Raw genomic sequence first — 17,751 nt, 5'->3', positions numbered from 1 at the left:
TTCAATAGTTTTATTCATTTCAAACGGGCCGGATCCGGCCCGCGGGCCGTAGTTTGCCCACGGCTGCCCTAGGAGCTTGGGAGGGAGGATGGTAATGGTAATGCACCTAGGAAGAGGGGGACTTAGGGAGAAGGAAAAGGCCAGAGCCTACTGGCGGCTCCCAGGAGGGAGCGTGCACTGAGTCCTCCTTCCTAAGGGTTTTAAGGGGGAGATTTTAGGGGTGGTCCCAGGGAAAGATCTTAATAGAATATTTAGCAGCTTTCCAGGTGTGTCCTTTCAGGGGGTGTGGTCTCTCTCCACTGATTGGTTGGTGGGCACCAGGGCATGAGGGCATTATTCAATGCAGCTGGTACTGAGGTCAGCTGTGGCTGGTTTTGTTGCTTATCTGAGCCTGGAGCTGAAATACGACTGGGGCCTAGATGTTTTCTCTAGAGAGGAAAGGTCAGGGGGTTCAAATCACAGGACCAGCGATATACTAAGGGAGGAAAGGTCACCCTGGGGGCAAGGTCCCACCTTGCGATTGTCCTTTGCTAGGCACCCAGGGCTTCCCACCCTGGTCACCTTCTGTACCTGGCCCATCATCCTTGCTCTGCTCCTGTCTGTCTAATTGCCTACCACAAACTACTTACCTTTCCCCAAAGTAAATGATGGGGAAACGGTGGAGGCAGGGAGGGAGGAGACAGGAGCTTATGGCCTCCAGTTGGAACCCACATTTCCCAGGTTGAAATCCAAGGTTGACTGTGCAGATGGCAGGGATCCTAACACAGTCTTATTTGTGTTTGTCTTTAGGACTCGAATGCTGTCTCACTTCCGGACACAGACTGTGCGAGTCAGTTAGTTACCAGGAAACCCCTGGGTGGGCCCCGGCTGCCTGTCGCAATGTCCAATAACAAAGGCAGGGTTGAATCATATAATGCGCTTATTGAGAAGGCCAGCCAACCAAGAAGACAAGGGGTGTTGGGGGCCAGATGTAAGCTGGAAAGGTCCTTGCACCTGCAGGGGCTAGCAAGGCTGGGACCCTTACCCACACAGTTTTCCCAGACTTGTGTGGATGGTGATTATCAGTAGAATGGGAGTAACATTTGTAGAATGAGACCAGCCTTTCATAGCTTGCCAAGAAGTCTATAACTATTTACTGAGATATGCTGTACTGAGAACTTGTCCTTCTGCTGTATCTCTCCCTTAGAGATTAAGAGGAACAAAGAATACATTCCTCTTGACAGACCTCTGATTCAGTGTGTTGTGTATAAATAGGATTGTATAGCTAATAAACTCGCTTCAGTTCATCCAGAGAACTGGGGTCCTCCCGACCCCGCTTTCCTGTCTTTCTTTCTTTTCTCAATTCCCACCTCCCTGCCTCAGCCCGGCTCAACCCTGTCAGGCTGGCCCTGGCAAAGGGGCTTACAAACATCCCAAACCTGCCTTACAGCAAGGTGCCGGGGACAGGATTATACAGGGAAAATGGACTGGGCTGAGGTTGGGAACAGAATGCAATTCATGCAGTCCTGAAGGTCAGCAGACGTCAACCATTGTTCTTGGTTGTCAGGCGATGAGATGATGGCTTGGCTCCTGGTGGGGTCGGCCTGATCATGCTTAACAGTTCTGCTTGCATGCTGGGTACAGTGTACATTGTCTGCAGCTGAATCACCTCCTCCACCACTTTGCTCGGGATCAAAGTGGGTACGCAGGTGCACTGGCCTGAGACATGAAACAGATAAAAAAATAAATAAATAAATTAACCCTCTGTTCCCATATAAGAAACTTAACTCTCTGCTCCCATGCATATATGTATTTTAGAATTTCAAAATAATGTGATTATTTTTTAGATGAACTCAGGTGCTCTAGCTATCAAATGATATGTCCCCCTACCCAATGGACATGAGGTGGGAAGGAAGGTGAGTGTGGAGCATGACTCAGGTCTGCTGCCTCCACGGGCTGTCTGAGCTCTGCAGGAAACGCACGACAAACCCTTCACTGAGGACCCTGCAGCTGAGAAACAACTAGTGTGACTTGAAACCCAGACAAGGATGAGAGGTTCTCCTCATTCCTTCAGGGGTGTGACTACACTGGAGAACAGTTTTGGCAGGGATGTCGGTGCTCTGCGGGTGGCAATCAAACACAGGGAATGATGAGATGTCAGGGCCCTTTTTACGAGAAGACATTGAGGGCCTTGGGTGCTGGAACCATGCCAATAGCTCATTCTGACAGACTAGCTCATCAACACTTAGGAGGCACCTCTTGGGGGCATGTTATTTACCAGGGTGAGCTTATGAGGAGAGGTACATGTCTTGCACCGGGAGGTGTGGTTAAGAGCCAGGGAATTACAAGTCATTCCAACTAATGTGGCTCCATCTGTTCCCTGGCTAGTGACATTTCAGGAAACATAGTTATATATAAAATGTTCTTCATTGTTTTCCAAATGTCTCCGTTAGTTTTAAGTCCTCAAGTAAATATTAAGTGTAATATGTCATATCTCTTGCCTACCCGTCCCACCTTATTCCTTTTAGGGTTCTGTTCCTAGTAATCTGACATCCTTGAGCAACACACATGCATACACCTGGTGTGCCTTCTTTAGCACACTGGAGGTGCCAATGGTCTTCACTCCAGGTCAACAGAACATGCCCAGTTTCCTTCCCTAGGCACCAGATCCAGTAATTACTCAGGCAAAGTGAGCTAAACCTTCCCTTGAGATATATACACCTGTCCAATTCCGACAATGGAAGGAGTTTACCTTTGCGGCTGGTATGAATCATGTTTTCCACCAGAGAGGCCTCTTGAAAAACAGGAGAGACTCAGGGCTTCATGTTTCTTTGTATTCTTTACTTATCAAGAAAAACTATTTTTTACTTATTATGCCTTTGAGACTGCCTCCAGGTGGGGCATAACACAGCATCAGGGGCACCTCCTCATTTCTCATGATGGAGTCAGACAAGGAGAGAGAATGTGGATAGAAGCAGATATTAACAAGATTTAATGGAGAAAAATAAAGCAGCCCTCCCCCTCTCGCCTCCCCCCTCCCCTCCCACCCACCCCCACTGTCAGTGTGGAGGCAGGCGTTTGTGTGCACGAGGGTGCATGGTGGTGGGTGTCAGGGCATAAGCTGAAGTCCTGAACTCTTTTAAGAAAGCTGTAGGGGAAAAAATGTTCTTTTCAGTGGCTGTGATGTGAGACCAGCCTAGGTTATTGGAGCCAGTTCATACCCAGTGTAACATTTCATTTATCTGTAGCTGAGTTGAAGGAGGTAAGGTACACCAAACTTTCAGAAAAATCAGAACACCCCTTTATGTTCCATCACATATACATTATGTATTAATTAAATCTATGACTTTTTTTTTCAGGAATCCATACTGTGCATACGGATGGTCTCAGGGCACACAACATTATTTCTGATACAGAAAATAACACAAAAGCCATTGTCACAGTAGTTGGAAATTTTAATAGAAAAAGAACCTTGATTTACATATAAGGTTTAAATTGCTTGATGAACATGTTAATATAGACTTAATTTTATTGAAACATATTTGATATATAACATTGTGTCAGTTTAAGGTGTACAGCATATTGACTTGCTACATTTTTACATGGTAATATGATTGCAATTGTTTGACATATTTTGTGGTGGGACTAATTAAGATCTAGTGTCTTAACAAGGTTGATGATTATAACACAGTATTATTGTCTATATTCACTATCCTGTGCATTAGATTTCCAGAACTTCTTTATCTACTAGTTGCAAGCTTGTACCCTTTAACAGAATCTCGTGTCCCCCCGCCCCCTCCAGCCCCAGATAACCATCTTTAAAATTTGAAGGCATTCCAACAGACAAACATTTTGCAACCCGGAGAATAACTGATGATCTCGTGCTCGGTCAGCTGACTGTGTTCTGGGTCACGCAGAACTTGACATTTGTCGGCTATTCAGTATCTACCTAGAAAATTCCAATTGCTCCAAACATACCATTCATTTGGGTGTTTTCATAAAAATGTTCAGGGTTAAGAGAACTTTTATATCACCGAATTTACATTTCTAATGGTGGCAAACCCTTCCTTTACTGATGTAATTTCCCAAGACCTTTCACTAGCTCCTCAGCCACCAAATAATTCCCTGTTCTGCTGCTTTCCTAGCATCTTGAACCTGGGGGTCATCAAAACATTTATTTTTAAACAAAGCAAATACATTTTCCTAATAGTGGCTAAGGAAATGAAAATTTCTCCATATGATTACAATCTACAATGACAAACCAGCAGCATTCCTCTCTCTTGCTCTCTTTTGCCTACCCTGTTCCTACCCCTATGGGTGAGACATTTATTTTTAAAGAAAGGTTTTATTTTGGTTTCTAGCATACTTTACAGAATCCTTTTTTTAAAATAGTAGTTTGCTTGTTTGTTCTTTTATTTATTTATTTGGAGAGGAACAGAGAGGGAGAAGAGAGAAACATTGACAGGAGAGTGTAACATCAATTGGCTGCCTCTTGCATGCCCCCACCAAGGATCAAGTCAGAAACCTGGGCAGGTGTCCTGACGGGGAATCAAACCGGCAACTTTCAGTGCATGGGACGATACCACACTGACCAGGGCCAGAATCCTTTTTAAAAAATTCTTCACATGTTGTATTACGATTACAGGGAGAGCAGAGTGAAGGCAAAATCTCCCCCATGTGCCTCTTGAACCTCTGTAGTGTGATTGGCTGACCCCATTACTTGGAGATATGTCGCTTCTGGATTTGACTTATTTTCTGCTCTTTTTCAAACTATGGTCCCACCTCAGTTAATAGGACGATTGAACTGCTGTCATGTAGGACAATCTAGATTAAGGATAATCTAGGGCAGTGGAGAAAGAAGGCAGGAGAGAGAGAGAGAGAGGGAGAGAGAGAGAGAGAGAGAGAGAGAGAGAGAGAGAGAGAGAGAGAACACCAGCCCTATCTAAGCTCTAAGCTTTGGTCCCCCAGCCTTTGGATGAACCTAGAACATTCCTGTAATGGATCTCAAATGACACCAGTGATGGGAAAGCATTGCAAAAATGGACCAGTGTTACAGATGTCAATTGGGAAGTGGCCCCTTTACCAAGCCACAGGACCTTACACGCCCGCCCCTACCCGCCCCCCCCCCCCGCCCCCAACTTAGTCCCTCTCCTGAAACTCCCTGAGCAACTCAAGCAACTCACAGTCCTGACCCAATCCAGGACTGTGGCCACACTCTTAGTCCATGCCTAGGCCATACTCATAGTTAAATATTTTGATACCAACTGCGAGAAGGGGTTTTGCTTCCCTGCCAGGACTAGCCCTATGGGCACCACATCCTGATTCCTCATTACTCCACGAAAGATGCCGAAGGGCTGAGGCGTCCGGAGTTCACACCCCTCTCAGAGTTTTCATCTGCTGGCTGCCTTTTCTCATTCAGCTCCTCAAGACACGCCAAGATACGCAGAGCCTCGGGATCGTCTCTATTTCTGGAAAGCCTGGTTTTGGCAATACATCGCAGTTTGTATTCCATCTTTCCTGTCGCCTTTAGGTCCTGGTTTATTTTCACGCCCTCTAGAAAGTGGTGGATGGCCTTGCTTTCACACTTCATTTGAAACCACTGAAAGTTGCCATATCGGAGATGGAGCACTTGCCGGTCTACAGCCGTGAGCTCTTTGCTGAATTCTCTCTGGAAATAATATTCTGCTTCTTCGTACTGACCCGCCTGGAGGTGGAGGCAGGCAAGAAAGGAGCCGACATTGGCGAGGTTTCCGTTGAGCTCATCAGCTCTCTTCAGATGACCCACAGCGTGTCTGATCAGTTCCTGGTAATCCTCTCTCCCCCCATACCTTCCGCTCAGGCCTCTCTTCTCATACTCGTGGACTTTTGCCCGATAGCACACCCCAAGATGGCAATGCAGGTAGGGGTTGTTTGGCGAGCATTCGACAGCCCTTTTAAGCAGTTCGATAGCTTTGTCCACGTCATTTTTTTTCCGATACAGCATTGCTGCCCCGCGAAGCACATCTATGGCACAGGGGGCTTTCTCCACAGCTTCTTCAACTAACCTCTCTGCTTCCCTTTCCTCGTTCATCTTCTGCAGTTTCAGAGCCAGGAGGACTTTAATATACTGGTTGTCAGGATTGAGCCGAATGGCCTGCCTCAGCGCATCGATGGGATTCTTAGGCCCTGACCACTCATCCAGACGGTAGCTGCAAATGGCCAGTCCCGAGGTGTACTCGGGGTGCATCGGGCACTTTTCCAGACACTTCTCAAAACACGCCTTTGCCCTTTCGGTGTACTTTCTTCCGCACTTCAGCCGCGACCACCCTTCTTCGCAGTCCAGCTCAGGACCCTCCATTCTGTAGGGGCTGGAAAACTTCTTGCACGTTTCTCTGACCTTGTCCACGTAGACTTGAGCCTCCGAGTGTCTGCCCATGTGATAGTAGACCCAGGCGTAGTTGCCCCAGGTGACCAGGCTTCGGAGTTCTGCTTGGTCAGGGTGCTGCTGCTGGATCAACGCTTCGGCTTGCCGCAAGCATCCCAGCGCCTCCTCGCCTAGGCCTCTGTGGTGTTTTATGTAGGCCAGCAAGTTGTACGCCGTAGCTCTGAACTCGCCGTTCTGCAGCTCGGTCTGGTGACACACTCTGTCTTCAAAATCATCCAGGGAATTTTCTCCCCCTAAGTTCCAGGTGAAGTGGCACTTTAGCCGCCGTAGGCTGCTCTCCAAGGAGTTCTCGGTGGCCTCGCTGTGGGGAAAAGCAGAGAGATGGACATGTGAGACACAGCACAGACTCACCCAGCACAAAGCAGGGAGCAAGACAAACGCAGTCCTCCTCCGAAAGGGAGCGAACTCCAATCAAAAACGAACATTGCCCGGCCGGCATGGCCCAGTGGTGGAGCGTCACCCTATGAACCTGGAGGTCACAGTTCGATTCCCGGTAAGGGCACATGCCCAGGTTGCGGGCTCGATCCCCAGTGTGGGGTGTGCAGGAGGCAGCCGACCAATGATTCTCTCTCATCATTGATGTTTCTCTCTCTCCTCCTCCCCTCCTGTATGAAATCAATAAAAATATATTTTAAAAAACATTTCCTTTTTAAAATTTCTGTATTTTGGCATATGCGTTCAAGCACGGGGAAGCAGAAATCCAGTGACTGGGCAATGGAAGAATTAGGGAGAGGACAGTGGGCAGGTTTCCCTAAGGAAGGTAGCTTTGTTAGGGTGGCCAGCCCTCTGCTCTCTTCTTGGGGGGCCTCTGCAGGGGCGGCCAAAGCTGTAGAACTGATTCCAGTGGAGGCTTTCTGTGCTTTCTGGGAAGGCTAGTTCATTGATTTTTGTTTGTTTCTGTTCTTCCTCCTACCTAGCATTCACTTAAAAAAATATATCTATATATACATATACATACATATATATATACATATATATATGTGTGTATATATATATATATATATATATATATATATACATATATATAATTGATTTCAGAGAGGAAGGGAGAGGGAGAGATAGAAACATCAATAATGAGAGAGAATCATTGATTGGCTACCTCCTGCATCCCCATACTGGGGATCAAACCCACAACCCAGGCATGTGCCCTTGACCAGAATCGAACACAGGACCCTTCAGTCCACAGGCCGCTCTATCCACTGAGCCAAACCAGCTAGGGCTGACGTTCACTTTTGAACTGTAGCTTTATAATTTTGTCTTCTTTGAACAATTTGCCAACCTGATTTTAATCTTGGCTACTCCTCTGAGATTCAATGCCATATTAGCATCTACACTTTTAATTCCTTAGTTCCCTTTAATTTGTCTTTTTTATCTCTATTACTTTCTATTTCCTGCCTAATTATTTGAGCTTTTCCTATATACTTAATTGAGTTTCTTTGTTTAGCCAAACCTTTTTAAAATCAAATCGGTTTTGTCTTTTTATTTTGACATTCTATTGCCTTGTTTTAAAATTTTCCATTTTAACCATTTAAATCTTAATTTCAACCATTCTTTTATTTTTTAAAAAATATATATTTTATTGATTTTTTTTACAGAGAAGAAGGGAGAGGGATAGAGAGTTAGAAACATCAATGAGAGAGAAACATTGATCAGCTGCCTCCTGCACACTCCCTACTGGAGATGTGCCCACAACCAAGGTACATGACCTTGGCCGGAATCGAACCTGGGACCTTTCAGTCCGCAGGCTAACGCTCTACCCACTGAGCCAAACCAGTTAGGGCTCACCATTCTTTTAAAAATATATATTTTTATTGATTTCAGAAAGGAAGGGAGAGGGAGAGAAAGAAACATCAATGATGAGAGGGAATCACTGATAGGCTGCCTTCTGTACATCCCACACTGAGGATTGAGCCCACACCCCAGGCGTGTGCCTTGACTGGGAATTGAACCATGACCTCCTGGTTCATAGGTCAATGTTCAACCACTGAGCCATGCTGGTCAGGCTTAATTTCAACCATTCTTAATTTTTACTAATTTCCCCTACATTTTTATTTTTTACCTCCTAACCTGATTAATCTATACTAATAAAAGCCTAGGTGGTCCTCGTGCGTGAGTCGTAGCCACAAGATGGAGGCAGCCGCTCTGTGCGGAGGAGGCTGGTCCCGGCATCTCAGGCGGGTCGTGGCAGGGGAGGGCAGTTGGGGGCGATCAGGCAGGCAGGGGAGCAGTTAGGCATCAATCAGGCCTGCAGGGGAGTGATTAGGCAGTGATCAGGCTGGCAGGTAGGAGAGTGGTTAGGAACCAGTGGTCCTGGATTGTGAGAGGTTATATCCAACTGCCGGTTTAGGCCCGATCCCGGACATCCCCAAGGGGTCCCAGATGGGAGACAGTGCAGGCCATGCTGAGGAACACAGCAACCCCCCCCCCCCGCCCCGCCCCCTGCACGAATTTCATGCACCGGGCCTCTAGTATTATATATGTTAATAATGTCTTAAACTTTCATTGTGGAATAAATATAATCACTCCCACCCCCAACTTCTTAGGTTGTTGATTTCTGTTCTTAACATGTTTTGTTGAGTTGATTTAGTAATAATTTTGCATTTGTTGTTTAATTATTTTCTTTTGAAATTTTATTTTCCTCTTCTGTGGATTGCTTTCGTGACAAGGTGTTAGACGTGTGGCTACAAGACGAGGCTCACAAAACAGCCAGCTTTCTCTCTCACAGGAAAGGCTCTCTTTCACTTAGGGCGCCCTAGCAACTCTTCTAGAAACATTTCTCATTCCCTTTAGTGTTGGTCCTTAAAACAAGCAAACAAATGAACAAATCCAACCAAACAGAAACAGCAAACAGACAAATAACCCTGTCTTGAATAACTTCGCCGATGAGGAGGTTATTATAACTCACGAATAGCACCAAATTGTTTTTCTACATTGCCTAGACCAGTGGTCGGCAAACTGCGGCTCACGAGCCACATGCGGCTCTTTGGCCCCTTGAGTGTGGCAGTATTTTGTAGAAGACCCACACTCAAGGGGCCAAAGAGCCTCATGTGGCTCGCGAGCCGCGGTTTGCCGACCACAGGCCTAGACACTGGAGTCTCTGAAATGTTGCTTTTGCTCACTTAAAAAATTTTTTATGATACATATATTCCCTGGCCCTTTTATCAGGAGCTGATATTCTAAATAGTATGGATTCTGACATGAGCAGCCAAGACATTACACAATCATGTAATGTGGCAAGGATCGATCACTTTTGAAATATTTGCCCAAATGAAAGATTATATTCCCTCATTTGCTCCTGTCCCCTAGCTTTCACGTTGTATAGCCCCTTCCACCCCACAATTTGATTGGACCACGGCTGGGGACCCAGACGCAAGGGGAAGCTGGGAATGGGACTGAGAGGAAGCGAGGGAGCCTGAGGTGGTTTTCACACGTTAGGAAGGGAACTGTGCAGGGTGGGGGTCTGATGGGACCGCATTCTGCATTATGTCCTGCAGAGAGGGACTCAGATGCACTTGGACAGGACAGGGTCTGGGTCCCCCAAGCGCCCCAGTGTCCTGTTCTAGTCCTCCTGGGGTTGCTATGGTCCTGTGTGTGGAGTCCTGGGAATCATTCCAGGAACTTTAAATCAGCACCTGCTCATTTCTGTTACTTGAAACAAATGGAAACTTAACGAACCCCAAGTAGAATAAACAAAATATAGGAGGGAAGTGGGTAGGGATTTCCTCTCAGGGAAGGAACCTGTGTTCTTTCAAAGGCCCAGGCGGGTCTTAGCGAAGGGCTAGGTTGTCTGAAGTCTCCTGTGTAACCGGGAGGGTGGGGCAGAGCCCAGGAGAGTGTCTTGCTTGGCGTCTGCATTGTAATGACAGCAGCCTCCCCTAGGAAAGCTGATGTCCAATCTCACCTACCTTCCTTCTCAGTGAGCTCACAGGAAGATTTCCTAAAGCACATGAGATTCCTTAGCTCCTTTCTCATTTTATAACAGAAACACAGAGAATGAATACAGCTGAAATGATCTCAGACATAGTTAGTTGGTGCATTTGCAGGATAGAGACAGTTAATGTACATACTTACATACAATCCCTTTGAGCAGCCCTTCAAAAGGCAACCAATTTCACTGCATAATTATGGATTATTTTGTCCACCGGCAAATCAGAAGCTGGTCCCAATACCTGCTTACTGGACATATGCTTATGACGTATGCTCCTGATGCCGCTGGAAGTCCTAACTGTTTACAGCACAATGCGTTTGCCCTGCTTCAGGTCTGGAGGAAATCCACAGGGACACTGTTCCCCAGGCCAGAACGTGTGCTGCCCCCACAGTGAGTGAGAGCAGTAGCAGCACAACCCAGGAAGACCCTGTTAGACAGTGGTTCTCAACCTTCTGGCCCTTTAAATACAGTTCCTCATGCTGTGGCCCAACCAAAAAATTATTTTCGTTGCTACTTCGTAACTGTAATGTTGCTACTGTTATGAATTGTAATGTAAATATCTGATATGCAGGATGGTCTTAGGCGACCCCTGTGAAAGGGTTGTTCGACTGTCAAAGGGGTCGCGACCCACAGGTTGAGAACCGCTGCTGTTAGAGCTGCACACCCTTGGCCCTCATCCCAGCTCTACCCAATCAGAATCTGGGGGTTGAGCCCAGGAATCTCTCTTTAACAAGTTCTCCAGGTGAATCATATTTGAGCTCAAATACAGGAACCACTGTCTTAAAGCACAGGGGCGGGGGGTGGGGGCAATGCCTGGTGAGGGTGCCTATAGCTAAAAATCAAATTAGAAGAGAGACTGATGGGTCTGTATGATCATAAGAAAGATTCGATGAGAGGACCATGCTGAAATTCTAAGAAGTAGAAACAATGCTGAGTTACTATAGCAACACACATCTGGAAATATCTCAAATCTTTTCTTGTTTCTATCAGGCAAACATGGAGACTAACAGAAAAAAAAAATATCTTTCCAGAAGAGAGACCAGGAAACTTCAAGACGGGTGGCAATGTGCCCTCCAAAGGTAATGCTGGGGCCGGTGTCCCTGGGTTCTGGAGCTCCCAGGAGCGAGGTTTGGGCGTCCAGTCTGGTCACCCCATCCTCAGACTGGAGAAAAAAGCAAGCTCTCTTCCTACCCAATAAGCTAGTACTTCCTCCTCAGGGCAAACTTCTGTTTCTGAGGATCATCTCCAGTTTATACTTCAGACAGGACGACTCTAGCCAATCAGTTGAATTTGGGGGTAAATTATATTTCTGTTAATGAATGAATGAATGAATGAATGCATTTTGTCCGTCGTGGTGCAGATCTGAGATGAACTGTAATCACAGAGAAGGACAAGTACCATATGGTTTCACTCACATGTGGGATCTAATGAACAAAATAACCAAAAAGCAAAATAGAGACAGACTCATAGGGAGCAGGCTGACAGGTGGGGGGGGGGGGGGAGGGGGGAGGGTGGCAGGGGGGAGGGGGAAGGGGGAGGAATGGGCCCGCAGAGGGATTGAGCAAAAAAGGGAAAGAATTTACTGACAGGGACAACAGTGTGGTGATGGGAGAGGAGGGGGAAGGTGGGAGCGGGCGTAAGGGATATGAATGAACTTTTAACAACGAACGAACAAACAAACCTAACAGAATTTGAACGTAAAAAAGTAAATAAATTCCACCTTCACGGGAAGTGGGTTGCTACCCTGAGTGCATTTTAAACACTGCTCAAAAAACACACACAACCACCACCACCAACAAAAACACTGCTGACACTCTAAACGTTGTTCTTATTTTGTTAACTAAGAATCTTATTTAAAAACTCCTCACGTAGTTCTTCAAATAAAGAAACAAAAAGGAGTCTCCAGGATGGCACCCCCTCCCCCTGTCCTCCCCCTCCGCCTCCCTCGCTCCCTTAGGAACTCAGCTCTCGGCTTCTCCAGGGCCAGTCGCCCCGAGGAAGCGGGACGGTGTGAGGCAGAAGACGGACTCGGCAGTAAACAGGCCCGCAGCCTAGAGACAGGAGCCTGGGGAAGGCTGCGAGCAAACTCGCAGGCAAAGCTTGTGGGGCGCCTGCCCGCTGGGAGCGCCGCTGAGGGTCTGCGTCCACAACAGGACTGGTCAGACTTTTCCAGCGCCGCAGGGAATGCCTACCTCATGGCCGCCGCGTCCTTCTCCGCTGTGCTGTGCTGCGGGGAGGCTGCTGTTAGGGCTGCTGTGCTTGCTCCCCAGCCACCTTCCTCCTCTGTCTGCGGTCAGGGCTGAAGACACCTATATATGGAGGCACCCCCGTTCCTTCGCCTTGTCTTTCGGCAAAAGGCTTTGGGAAAGAGAAACTGCAACTGCAAAGTGAAACAGGCAGGGCTCCAAGGGAACGGAAGCTTCAGTCAGAGCCACGGGGGCTGGGGGGTGGGGTGGGCGGTGAGTCAGAGGGAACTGCCCTTGGTGAATTGTGTTGATGTCCTGCATCAGCTGACATCCAGGGCGTCCAGCGGGGAGGATACAGTTTCCCGGCACCCTGCCTCCTTATTGCAGTGGTCAGTGGTCACCCACCCTCACCCAGCCCACCCTGATCGCCAATAGGACTGGCCGGCCGCTGCCAGGAGCCCTTAGGTAACCTCCAATGGGAAGGCGGTCTTTGGTCAGTTTCATTCACTGCTGAACCTCCAGATCTTTTCTTTTTTTTAAAATATATTTTATTGATTTTTTACAGAGAGGAAGGGAGAGGGATAGAGAGTTGGAAACATCGATGAGAGAGAAACATCGATCAGCTGCTTCCTGCACTCTCCCCACCCGGATGTGCCTGCAACCAAGGTACATGCCCTTGACTGGAATCGAACCTGGGACCCTTCAGCCCACAGGCCGACGCTCTATCCACTGAGCCAAACCGGTCAGGGCATGAACCTCCAGTTCTTACAATAATACATGGCACACAGCAGGCATTCAAAAGTAGTTTTTTTAAAAAAATACATACATATTTTTACTGATTTCAGAGAGGAAGAGAGAGGGAGAGAGAGAGAGAAACATCACTGATGAGAGAGAATCATTGATCGGCTGCCTCCTTCATGCTCCCCACTGGGGATCAAGCCCACAACCTGGGCATATGCCCTGACAGGGAATTGAACCGGGACCTCCTGGTTCATAGGTTGATGCTCAACCACTGAGCCACCCTGGCTGGGCAGTAGTTGTTGAATGAATGAATGCAGGATAGAACGGTGGACTCTGATGTCAGCTCCTCCAGATTAGAAACTAGGCTGCTTTTTTTTTTTTTTTAAATATATTTTATTGATTTTTTACAGAGAAGAAGGAAGAGGGATAGAGAGTTAGAAACATCGATGAGAGAGATCGATCAGCTGCCTCCTGCACGCCCCCCACTGGGGATGTGCCCACAACCAGGGTACATGCCCTTGACCGGAATCGAACCCGGGACCCTTGAGTCCGCAGGCCGACGCTCTATCCACTGAGCCAAACCGGTTCGGCACTAGGCTGCTTTTGAATGCTGGGCCACTAGCAATGATTGAATGGCTCCATGCTTGAGTCTCTTCCTCTTGAAATGGAGGTAATACTCTACCAACTCACAGTGGTGTCTGGGGCTCACACGGGTGGGTACACGAAACACATTCTTCTAGGGAGAATAATGCCCGGCACACAATAAGGAAATGTTAGTTTTTATTTTAATTAATAACTCAGCGCTTTAACCAAAGTGACCAGAAGGGAAACTTGCGACACTGGCTTTTTCCAGAGCTTTCGCCTCTCTGACATCTCATGACTCATCGTCACTGACTCAGGGAAAACAGCCCGTGACCTCTCTACACACCGCTGGCTTCCCTGAGCTCCACACCCCTGTAAGCCCCCGGGGGTCGCCTTGGTATTCTGCACCCCCACGCCGCAATGAGCAGCCGTAGGGTGTGTTATGATAGAGGAAGTGTACCTTCTTTGCTCTCTCCTTATTCATACCCTTAATCACAAAGGGATTACCGTGCACATAGACCCAAGGGGGGGGGGGGGGAAGCTAATAGCACCTGGTTTCTTTGAGGCCAGGAACTTACACAGAGCCTGGGAGAAACTGAGGCTGACTGAGGCTGACGAGCCAGGTGGTTGGGTCTTGGAGGAAGTGTGATTTATTGCACATTTTTCTGCCCAGGACCGGTGGAAGCTACACTTCTTGACAATCCTCTACGCTTTTATTAGGCTACACAGCTAAGCCTATCCCCGTTGGAAATCCGTTCTTTTAGGTCTCACTTTTCTTACAAGTTCTTTTACGTGCTTATAGAAACGTATTGTTAAATGTGCAAGAAGTGCCGAACTAGGAAATTAGGAACATTGTGGGTTTTATTTTTTTTTGGAATTGGCACTCAAGGAAACAGTTAGACATGCTTCAGTCCTATTCATGAAGGTGCTGGGTGGGGAGAAGCTCAGGGAAAGCACGTGGCCACTGTGTTGTGAAGTGCCTAGATCAGCGGTTCTCAACCTGTGGGTCGCGACCCCTTTGGGGGTCGAACCACCCTTTCACAGGGGTCGCCTAAATACATCCTGCATTTACATTACGATTCATAACAGTAGCAACATTACAGTTATGAAGTAGCAACGAAAATAATTTTATGGTTGGGGGTCACCACAACATGAGGAGCTGTATTAAAGGGTCGTGGCATGAGGAAGGCTGAGAACCACTGGCCTCGATGTACGGATTCACCTTTCAGGAGTCTGTATGGCCACAGCCCGGTGTGATCTCAGCAGGGATGATTCACCTGCTCTGGCTGCTGGGCTAGAGTGAGAGTACATGGTGTGACTGGGAAATAGAAACTGGAAAGGAAAACCAACTCTCTGCTGGCAATAGTTTCTGTTTTGAGAAAAATGCAACGAGACTTCCTATTACTCTGCTTGTTACAAATATTCCTGTCTGTCTTTACATAGGCCTCAGGCTGCCCCTGCCTTAACCTAGACTCAGGGAGAGACCTTGTTTGCTGTTCCCAGAATGAGAAAAGGCCACCTTGAGGACCTGCATCAGCTACACAGTGGTCCTGTAATTTCTCCCTTCTCGTGCTCCTTCCAGCTTACTGTCATTAGCCCCAGAGCACTGCATATTCTCTTATGATCTCTAAACCCAACCACCTCTATACTAGTATTCAACTTTCTTGAATTACTCAGCTTGAGTTTGACATCAGTTTCCTGCTAGGAACCTGACATACAGAAGACAGAGAGGAAACCTTAAAAACCAAAACCCAGCTTTAGCTGGTTTCCCGGACAGAGCCTCGCCCTGTGGACTGAAGGGTCCCGGGTTCGATTCCGGTCAAGGGCATGTTGCTGGCTCGATCCCCAACGGATCGATGGTTCTCTCTCATCATTGATGTTTCTATCTCTCTCTCCCTTTCCCTTCCTCTCTGAAATCAATAAAAAATATATTTAAAAAAAATCAAAACCCAGGGTCTGAGGACTAATAGGCAGATGAAATTAGGGTATTCTCTTTGTGACCTGGGGTAAGCTGTTTAGCTCCTATCTTTTGTGAGGATTGAATGAAATAACATCTGAAAAGTACCTCTAACAGTTCCTGGTAGATAGGAAGCATCTGAAAATGTGACTTACAGTATTAGTATTATCATTATGTGGAGCAATAAACATGAATCAGGTGAGGAATCATCTCATTCAGTATGCACAGCCGCCCCAGGAGGCAGGTGGTATCCCATTTACAGATGAGAAATTGAGAGACAGAGTTTCTTACACAATAAGTACAGTGCCATATCAATTAACCGTGTGTGTGTGTGTGTGTGTGTGTGTGTGTGTCTGCGCACACACTCTCCCTGATCTCTTATCCACACATATTATTATTTTGTGGTAGGACATTAATCTACATGTTGCCGGGAAGGTATTTTGCAAATGTGATGAAATGCCATAATCAGTTCACTGGAAGCAGGAGAGCATCCTGGATAACCTGGTGGGCCTGGTTTAATCAGTTGAAAGGCTTTAAGACAGAGCTGAGGCTTCCCTGATGAAGAGCTGCTGCCCGTGGCCGGCAGGCAGCCCACGCCCCGGAGTCCCAGCCTGCCTTTCTTAACAGTTTGCCCTATGGATTTGGACTTGCCTAGCCAGCCCTCACAATCACATAGGCCAACTCCTTACAGTAAGTCTCTTACTATATACCTCTTCTTGCTTCTGCTTCTTTGGTTGAATCCTGACTGATACAGAGGTTTATGAACAAAGGATGTTCATTGCAGGATTAGTTAAAACTGCTTAAAAATTTAAACGAACTAAATGATGGTTCATAAAAAATACTTAAAGGCTTTATGGAACTATCAGTTGAACACATGAGTTTGTTTTAGCTTTCTCCTCAAATCAGATCCTCAAGGAGAAGAGAATAGTAGAGGACACAAAGGCAACACAATCTTGGAAACTCTGAAAGAGCTAGACGAGAGGTAATTTCCTCATGCTGTACTAAACTTGAGAAAACCATCTGTCAGCCGTGGGGGAAGTCCGAGAATCAACCCAATTTATATTGCAGACTACACCAAAGGCTCAGGAATTAATGGCATGGAGCAGTCTATGAGGATCAATATCTGAATAGTAAGAGTTCTACAGAGGCAAAAAAAAAAAAAAAAGAAAAAAGAAAAAAAGAAAAGGAAAAAATATTCATGAAAAAGCCAATGAAAATATCCACTAAATTTTCCCTGATTGAAAGCTATAAGTTTCCAAGTGGGAAAAAAAAATAAACCTTTACGCCGAAACCGGTTTGGCTCAGTGGATGGAGCGTCGGCCTGCGGACTGAAGGGTCCCAGGTTCGGTTCCGGTCAAGGGCATGTACCTGGGTTGCGGGCACATCCCCAGTAGGAGATGTGCAGGAGGCAGCTGATCGATGTTTCTCTCTCATCGATGTTTCTAACTCTCTATCTCTCTCCCTTCCTCTCTGTGAAAAATCAATAAAATATATTTTAAAAAATAAAATAACTAAACCTTTACCAAGTAAGCTTTTAGAACACTGATGACAAAGAGAATTCTAAATGTTCTGGAGCTGGGGGCGGGGGGATTTATAAAATAAAATCCAAATGTTTTTGGACTTCTCATCAACAATAGTTAAAGCTAGAAGACAAGGGAGAAATGTCATCAAAATAGTGCAGGCAAGTAATTTCTAGCATAGAATTCTAAATATAGCAAAATAATGAGAGGAAAAAATAAAGACACTTTTATACATAAAAGTAAAATGTTTACTTTATATGCGCTGTTCCTCAGGAAGCTGGGAGGAGAAGTAGCAGTAAACCCAGGGAAATAAAGAAACGGGATTTAGGAAGCACAGGACACAGTGCAAGGGAAGGTCCAGTACCAGAGGGAGGTGAAGGAAAACCCTAAATGAGGGGGAAGGGAAATCCTTGCTACAGGTCTCAGGAGCAACC

General features: G+C 46.6%; 1 protein-coding gene across 1 annotated transcript; it reads right to left on the bottom strand.

Annotated features, from left to right (window-relative positions):
- Positions 1 to 3,417: 3,417 nt before the first annotated feature.
- LOC308528609 (interferon-induced protein with tetratricopeptide repeats 2-like) lies at positions 3,418 to 12,680 on the bottom strand. Its single transcript, XM_081104304.1, has 2 exons — positions 12,524 to 12,680; positions 3,418 to 6,704 (listed from the first exon to the last, which is right to left on the bottom strand). Exons 1-2 carry the CDS (start codon positions 12,526 to 12,528, stop codon positions 5,309 to 5,311), a joined length of 1,401 nt encoding a protein of 466 aa, XP_080960430.1. The 5' UTR covers positions 12,529 to 12,680; the 3' UTR covers positions 3,418 to 5,308.
- Between the last annotated feature and the right edge of the window lie 5,071 nt (positions 12,681 to 17,751).

This window comes from Myotis nattereri, assembly GCF_964212035.1.
Source record: "Myotis nattereri genome assembly, chromosome: 13".
Lineage (NCBI taxonomy): Eukaryota > Metazoa > Chordata > Mammalia > Chiroptera > Vespertilionidae > Myotis > Myotis nattereri.
The sequence above is the reverse complement of the archived record's forward strand: the minus strand, read 5'-3'. Positions and strand labels throughout refer to the sequence as shown.